The sequence below is a fragment of the Triticum urartu genome, chromosome 6A (genome assembly GCF_056163025.1).
Source record: "Triticum urartu cultivar PI428250 chromosome 6A, HENAU_Tu73, whole genome shotgun sequence".
In the NCBI taxonomy this organism is placed as follows: domain Eukaryota; kingdom Viridiplantae; phylum Streptophyta; class Magnoliopsida; order Poales; family Poaceae; genus Triticum; species Triticum urartu.
In genome coordinates, this window is record NC_141878.1 from 80,041,344 (window position 1) to 80,049,239 (window position 7,896).

Genomic DNA, 7,896 nt, shown 5'->3' on the forward strand with positions numbered 1-7,896 from the left:
ACCAAAAAAACCATGAGAGGTGGGCCGAAAAAAACTGAAAGCGAGACTACCAACTGCTCCATTAGGAGTAGAGATTACATCTAGATTTTGAGACCATCGAACGGCCACTTCCACCACCAAAACAAGCCATCGATGCGTCGTTGACACCGCTCCCATACCTGAGCCGGCTTGACCTTGTCGATGACAACCATGAAGTCTTCATGCATGTGCCCCTGAGGACCAGCGCCCTGGAGGCGTAATTTGTGGTTGTTTAATCCTGGAATATACCTGAAGTATCTGACACCAGATCTCGAGGAGAGACCCTAATCTCATTGCCCCAAGGAAATGACAAGAATCAACGTCGTGACTCCGGCGCCTACGTCTAGACAAAAAAACTCGAGATGGATCAAAGACCAGAAGACAAACTCAAAGAAGAAGCAACCCATTCGCCCAAGCGCCGCACCTGTGAGGACTAAAAATCTATAATCTAAACTTCTAACCATGGTGGATGGACCTGGATTGCCCTCCCCTCCACCGGCTGGTGGAGCAACAGGGAGAGGGGAGACGAATCCACAGGCTTGCATCGAGAGTTTACTCTAGCCGCCAAGGGATAAGGAAGGAAATGCTAGACATAGAATGTCCATATTAAATACACAATGATAGTATTTTATTGTACAGATGAGGTTTGAGATTTACACTCGATCACAACTAGTTGTGATTAAAAATCAAGGAAGACTACTTTTCATCTTTGAACTTTTCCAAAAGTTCACCTTTCTTCTTAAATCATTTGTTTAGGTCAAATATACCCTCAACTTTCTAAACCGAATGCTAACATGTTTTTTTATATTTTTCGTTCCTATGAACATCGTGTTATAAAAAGCCGTGGATTGCCCCACCCAAACTAGTTTAGAGTTCAAATGGCTGAATCCAATGTAATCGAACCACGATCTTTCAAAGGTCCAAAAAAATCTTCATCTCGTTGCTTCGCCCACCCGTTGTTGATTTCCCCTCGAGCATTGCACATCCGCAGTGCCCAAATAGCACTGCATCGCAGCCGCCATTCAAGAATGGGCATCTCACCACCTACAAACAAAAAAAAGCATGGCATAAGATAGAGTGAATTGATATTTTCATCCAGATGCATGGTCAAAAAAAGTAAGTAGGTTATCTTGGCATCCCACCTTTTTCTTCTTCTAGATTTCTTTGTACTTGTACTGGAATGATATATGGTTTTTATTCATTGGATGTAGAGGGCACATTTTTTTAAATAAAATATCTCCATGCCATCTACCACATCTACAAATTTTTATTCACTGTACCTGCTTATGTAGGTGCAAGAGGTTAGGGTTGGAGCTTTTAGATGGATGCCCTTAGATGTGTTCGACTGGGTTAGGCCCTGTTTTGGTTTCAAAAGTCTTTAGGTTTTGGTAAAGGAATGTCCATGTGAGCATGAAATCGTGTGAGAGATTGATTTAGAAACTAGTGTGTTTATTTCGAACCAAACTAAAATTAGAACGAAGAGTTGAACTTTCAGTAAAGTTCAGCGACGAATAGTAGACCTTTTCCGCTGAGAATAGACCATGTTATTTATGTGGGTTGTGTGTATTGCTGTCCATAAATAATATGGTTGTATGTTACAACATTAAAAATAGTAAAAATAACGCTAGGATGGCCTGCCAACCTTCCAAACCGGGTTCCCCCATCTCGCTGGCATGAGAAGGCACTTGAAGGCAGTGGCGACACTTACATGGAAACCCTAACCGACTTTCTTTGGCGGGCGGCGGGGGGGGGGGGGGGGGGGGGGGGAGACAAGCGAGGATGTTAGTTTTCTAATTGCGTTGTTTCTGTTTATATTAGAGTATAAGCAAGTACGTAGCTGCTTCTAAGATGCCATGCCTTCTACACTTCTGTAATTAGTACTCCCTTTTTAAACTAATACAAAAGGAGCACTAGACACACAGTAGACACACAAAAACATTTAGCCTTGAAACATTTTATTTTTGGAGCTTGATATCGACCTGTCAATTGTTGTAAACTTTGTGGGCCGCCAATGAATTTCTTAGATCCAACATGCTGATCCTTAGAGACACGTGCACAAAATCTCTTAGTCGTTGTCGACAAGGCCAAGATGGATCCGACAGAGAAGCGGCAACAACGGCGTGTCGGCGGATCGTTCTGACGGCATTAGTGATCGTTCGGTGGTATAGAAATCTTGATGTAATTTTTATTATGTTTTAGATATGCTTGGTACTTCTTGTGCACTTTTATAATAGAATCGATCTTTTTTGAAAAATAACAATTCTTGGATCATTCAACAAATTCACCACTGGCTTGTTTGCTGCTCTGTTTTAGGAACATGTTTCCTTTTTTTTTTCTTTTTAAGTTTTAGGAACAAATTTCGTTTCAGTAACACGAGTTCTCAAGCAGCAGCACACTCGCTAGTCACTCTCCCCCCGTCCCCCGACTGCAGCTAGGCTGTGTTTGATAGCAAATGGCGAAATAAGTTGAAGTAATTTTGCCAGTAGGTATGAGATACCATAGTTTCATCAAAACATAATATTTTAAAGTATTCATAATATATAGAACCTATTTGGTTGTTGTCGCACACCGCTGTAAATTTTGCTACCTAGCTATTGTGTTAGCAGTGCAAACAAGCGCAGCTAGCTGGCCATTTGAATATTTTTTCTGTTGCATTCAACTAATCTGCCATGCACATGCAGCTAGCTAGCATATAGCTTACCGTTAGCAGGGTAAACACGTCTAGCTGGCTTCTTTATAATTTCTGGTGCATTATTCCCGGCAGCTAGCTAGGTAGCCTTTACCTTATCATACGCGTGCATAAAAACAGGAGAATGCAAAAACTAAACAGGCAAGGTACGTACCAACCATCCACCACAAGGTACGTACGTACCTAACCTAGCTAGCTCGTTTCTTTCCCTTGCTCCGTTTTAAAAAACAGTTTTGCTAGAACTTATCTAGATGAGATTTAATTTGGTCTCATTCATTTTTTATAGCCATTGGATATGGTGCTATAAGATGCGTGTGTGCTGACGTGGGTTGTATCCGTTCTTATTTTCCAGGTGAATGAGACCAAATTACGTCTTATCTAGATGAGTTCTAAATACTCCCTTTAAAAGAAGAGGTCCAAGATTTTTTTTTATGCAGAGAAATTACTACAGTTTCAAGAATACTCTAGTTTTAATAACACAATATTTAGTGCTAACCAAACAGGTCACAGTAAATAAAACTATGATATTTAAAAAAACGGTAGTATTTTTAAAATACTTAGAAAATACTTTGCTATCAAACAGGGCCTAAACTCCGCCGAAAACCCTAGCCGCCAATCCCCTTCCTCCGGCCCAGGCGGCGGCCCCGCGCGCCATGCCCCCGCCGCCGCCGCACCTCGTCGACGAGATGATTGAGGAGATCTTCCTCCGTCTGCCCACCCCTGCCGCACTCGGCCGCGCCTCGACCGCCTGCCCCCGTTTCCGCCGCGTCATCACCGAGCGCTCCTTCCTCCGCCGCTATCGCAAACGCCACCCGCCGCCGCTTCTCGGCTTCGCCGACCAATATCCAGGGTTCCACCCCGCCCAGGCGCCCTACCCGTCCGCCCCGCTCTCCCGTGCCCTCGCCGACGCTGCCGATTTCACATACTCTTTCGTCCCCAAGCCCAGCGAGGGGTACTGGGGTGTGTGCGACGTCCGCGACGGCCGCGTCCTTCTCGAGGAGGTCAACCTTGATAACAACGACATCGCGGTGTGCGATCCCTTGTCACGGCGCTACGTGCTACTTCCGCCCATACCTGGGGACCTGACATCCGAGAAGAAACGCCCTTGTCAAAGCACGCCCTTGCTCGTGCCGGTTAGCGAGGATGAGGATGAGACCTTGTTCAAGGTGATCCTCTTTGCTGACTATGGTACCGAACTGGCTGTGTTTGTCTTCTCTTCCATCACCGGAAAATGGTCTGTAGCCGCATCAACCAGTTGGAGCTCTTTGGGTGGTCGCCCCCCTGGGTTGGACTTGGACAGTCACCCGTTTGGATGCCGCGGCCTGTCCTGTTTCGCCCGTGGCTGCTTCTATTTTGCATCGCCTTGCAGGGACAGGTTGCTCGTGCTGGAGCTGGACACACTGTTTTCTACTGTCAACAATCACACTGGCTACCAAGTAAAGCTCAGATGGCTGCCTAGGCAGGTGGAAAATGATTTCACCAGGAACAACATGCAATGCAGAAGTCGACCTGGCCAGGCCAGACTGCCTCGCATTGTACTGGGTAAAGAAGGGGCCATTGAGGTGTTTTCTCTCGTTGATGATCACAGCCCAAATGGCTTGTTTTATCTCTATCATTATACCCAACAAAATAATGCTGAATCTTCCAAGGAATGGCAGCTGGAGAATATTGTACCGTTGCCTGGCGGATATAACTATTTCATCGCGGGCGCAGATGAGGGATTCTTATTCCTTGGAGCCACTACAGAAGATCAGCTGGACATTAGTAGAGGCTCAGGAGTGCAGTTGTTGACTACTTACTGGGATGTAGACTATTTTTCGCTGGATGTCAAGACTTCTGAACTTATGAAGGTTTGTAGGAGGAAGAGGTGTTTCTTTACTCGTGAAAATGTTTACTGGTACTTCGGCTTCCCTCCATCATTGTCAAAACCAAGTATATGAAGTGGTAAGTCTATTTTGTTTATGTTTGTTGTGCTTTGCTGCCCTAATTGCTCACACTGGAAGTTACTGTTTTATGCTACCGTGAGAACTTTGTGAACCCGGAAATTTGGTCTTTATTGTTTCTATATCCTATTCAACAATTTCCATGAAATGGGGGCAATTGAAAAAGACACAATGTCATTTCATATCAGGGAAAGGCATCTATATCCTCCAAATCTGGGTAACCTACACAGCAGTTAATGTTTGAGGGCATTCACATCGTAGGAAAGACTTCAATTTAATTTACCACACATCTTATCTGCTACCTTTTATGTATGCTACTTTCTAACTGAAACAAATATAAGATGGCTATGGGACCCTTTTGAAGCATGACTGAGCAGCTCATGCGCATTTAATCTTAAACTAGCACGGTGGCCCTCTCAAATGCGAGGGTATCCCCTTAGTTGAAAGTGTATGGAAAATACTTAACAAATAGGAGTGTGAGATTTTATTTATGGTTTCATAGATATTCACGTTATTTGATACAAAATAATACCACCCTATACACCGACCAAAAAATATTGTGCTAAATAAAATATCATAGGTGCATGTAACATCTTCAACTATTATCATTTTTTGGGCAAATGATTATACAATATTCTAAAATTACTCATAAATGAACATATGTGTCGCTCGTACATCTTATTAGATCAACTAACATAGTGACCCACACAAATGAGAAGGCAACATCTTTATATTTATTTGTTTGGCTATTAACATATTTATATTTGCGGCTTGTTGTATAAGGATTTTGTTCAGATAAACATGTTTGTACCTAATTTAGTTCATCTGAATGCTACCTCTCTACTTCTGTTAAAATAACATGTATCGTCAAATTTGTCTGGATAAATCTTAAATTTATATCAAATACTACCTATGTTTTGTCAAGGACTCGTCTCTGCCAGCCTGGTGTGCCCAAGGTGGCTGCAGATTTAAAGGTGCTTCTCACTGTGACGCTTGCACCATGGTTATTTTACTCATCACAGAAAAAGAAAAAAGATAGTACTACTGCCCTTCTCAAATACGCTGATGAAATAAAAGAATGTACATTTGATTTGAGACGAGAATTCACTACTAAACAACAATCCGTGCTGGTAGAAAAACATCATGGTAAGTGATCTCAATAAAACATTGAAGTTGCATATTGAATACGCGTCCAAACCTGTGAAAGAAGAAAATAAATAAGGAAACTTCAACATGCATCATATCCACTGACCACACCCATTTTTGCTATTTAAGATTTTATACCTCTTAGAGATATATGACAACAAAGATCAACAATGGTTCTAGAGTAACAGATGTTCAAGCCCACACGATATATTCAAGTGTCTATTGCTCTATCTAGAGGTATATCCGATTGGAACCAAATTTATGTGTGAAAAAACGGAAATCTCAATTAGTTATGCATTATTACTCCTAATCAATACATCCACTTTAGCATACATACATGGTGAGAGAAAGCACATATTAATGAGTAATAAACATGAATAACATGATGTACATTTTATGTGAGCTATCTCATTACTATTGTCTACAACAAATATTTATCGGTTTATAGTTTTACCAAAACCCGAACCTAAGAACATGTATAAAAAAGTATGTATCCACACAAAATAATTATCGGAGAAAAATATAAAATTAAAATTAGTCACTACGCAGTTGCATGAAAATAAACTACATGGCAGACTAAGGTCATTTAGAGCATCTAGATACATGTTTACATCAACATTCTTGGGAAAACAGCTAAGCCATATTTAGTGATATGAGAAAAACTGAATCCAAACACAAAATAAATCATGCTAGACCTAAGAATAGTGTTGTGGATCAGCCCTAATATCCTCTAAAAAATCGTGTAAAAGAAGAAATGTACTAACTCTATGGCTCTAAAACATGCTGTAAGCCTGTAACTATGCTCTTACACTTTCTAAAGCTGTGTCAACATAGTTATCTGGGCCAATGATTGTACAGTATAATGTTAATAGACAAAGATATGCAACTAAATAATCTCGAACTTAGGTGCGAGAAAGTTTTGATGTACTGTTACACAATTCTAACATAAATAAATCAATAATGGAAGCAGCAACATTCCAAGTCATAGTTGCAACTGCAAAGGTTTACTGTGCGGTATGTAATTGCATCTTTGTAACACTATTGAAGAACAGCCATATGCAGTTCAAAATCCAAAGTTGATTGTAAAATGTCCATAAGAATTATTTGTCCCAACATCCAGCTCGGTATAAAACCATATGTGATGGTAGGCCATGATACTTATACTTGCCTGTAGAATACAAATCAAAAGCATTAGAAAAGCTTAAATATCTTTGAAGGAGAATTTAGCTAGACACAAACAGGATCCATACCCTTAAATCTCATTTTTTTAGTCTGTACAGGGGTGGAAATTCCCACTGCAATTTTTCTTGTTATAATAATAAAAACAGAACTATACAAAACAGCTGTACAGAAAGAGAGAAAACTAAAATATGAAAAATGCAAAACCTGGGAGGTAAGCAAACAAGCCTCTAGAGAGAAACACTCTTGCTAAGAACATCCTTCTTTCTCATATCATCTATTCACCTTGGCAAAACACAGAAAACAACATGAGTCTGCTAATGTTCCAAATGCTAGCAATCATTCAAGAAACTTGTGCAATGTTGCAGCAGAGCATGTAAAATATTGAACTGTTTGCTCCTAGAAAATGCATCATTCAGCACACACATGCATATTGGCAATGTGATATACAGGCAAATTAAAAAATGAATGACCGGGAAGGAATTAACCCATGGCTAACTTAAACTGAAGGTCTAGTCAGCAAAGTTAACATGTAGGAGTCCAGCCTTCCACCGGACAGCACTCCCTTAGACCAGCGGCGGCAGGAGGAAGCATTGTAAAGATGAATATCCTAAAGACGCATGGGTGGCATCACGGTAACGTGGATTCTCCTAAAGACGCATCAGACCAAGCTTGAATTATCAGATTCGGAAATTAAAAAGAGGACTGGGGAGAGAGAACAGAGCATGCGAAGAAGAAACGGCCAACCGGTTTCTCTGGGCACCGTAGATTGGTGGCGAAATCTCCTTCGCGGTTATCCACGGAAATGCCCTGCAAAAGACTACCCGGACTGGACGCAGCTCCACGCGGATTTCATGCCGTTTCGTCTGGATCCCTTTAAATTCCTCTTCACCGTCTCTGAAGCCATCCATGGCGGAACAA

The 7,896-nt window shown here is 41.5% G+C and overlaps 1 protein-coding gene across 1 annotated transcript; it reads left to right on the forward strand.

The window, feature by feature from the left end:
* Positions 1-3,305: 3,305 nt before the first annotated feature.
* LOC147964064 (uncharacterized) lies at positions 3,306-4,887 on the forward strand. Its single transcript, XM_087528628.1, has one exon. The coding sequence runs from the start codon at positions 3,361-3,363 to the stop codon at positions 4,645-4,647; it is 1,287 nt and encodes a 428-aa protein (XP_087384754.1). The 5' UTR covers positions 3,306-3,360; the 3' UTR covers positions 4,648-4,887.
* The last annotated feature ends 3,009 nt before the right edge of the window (positions 4,888-7,896 follow it).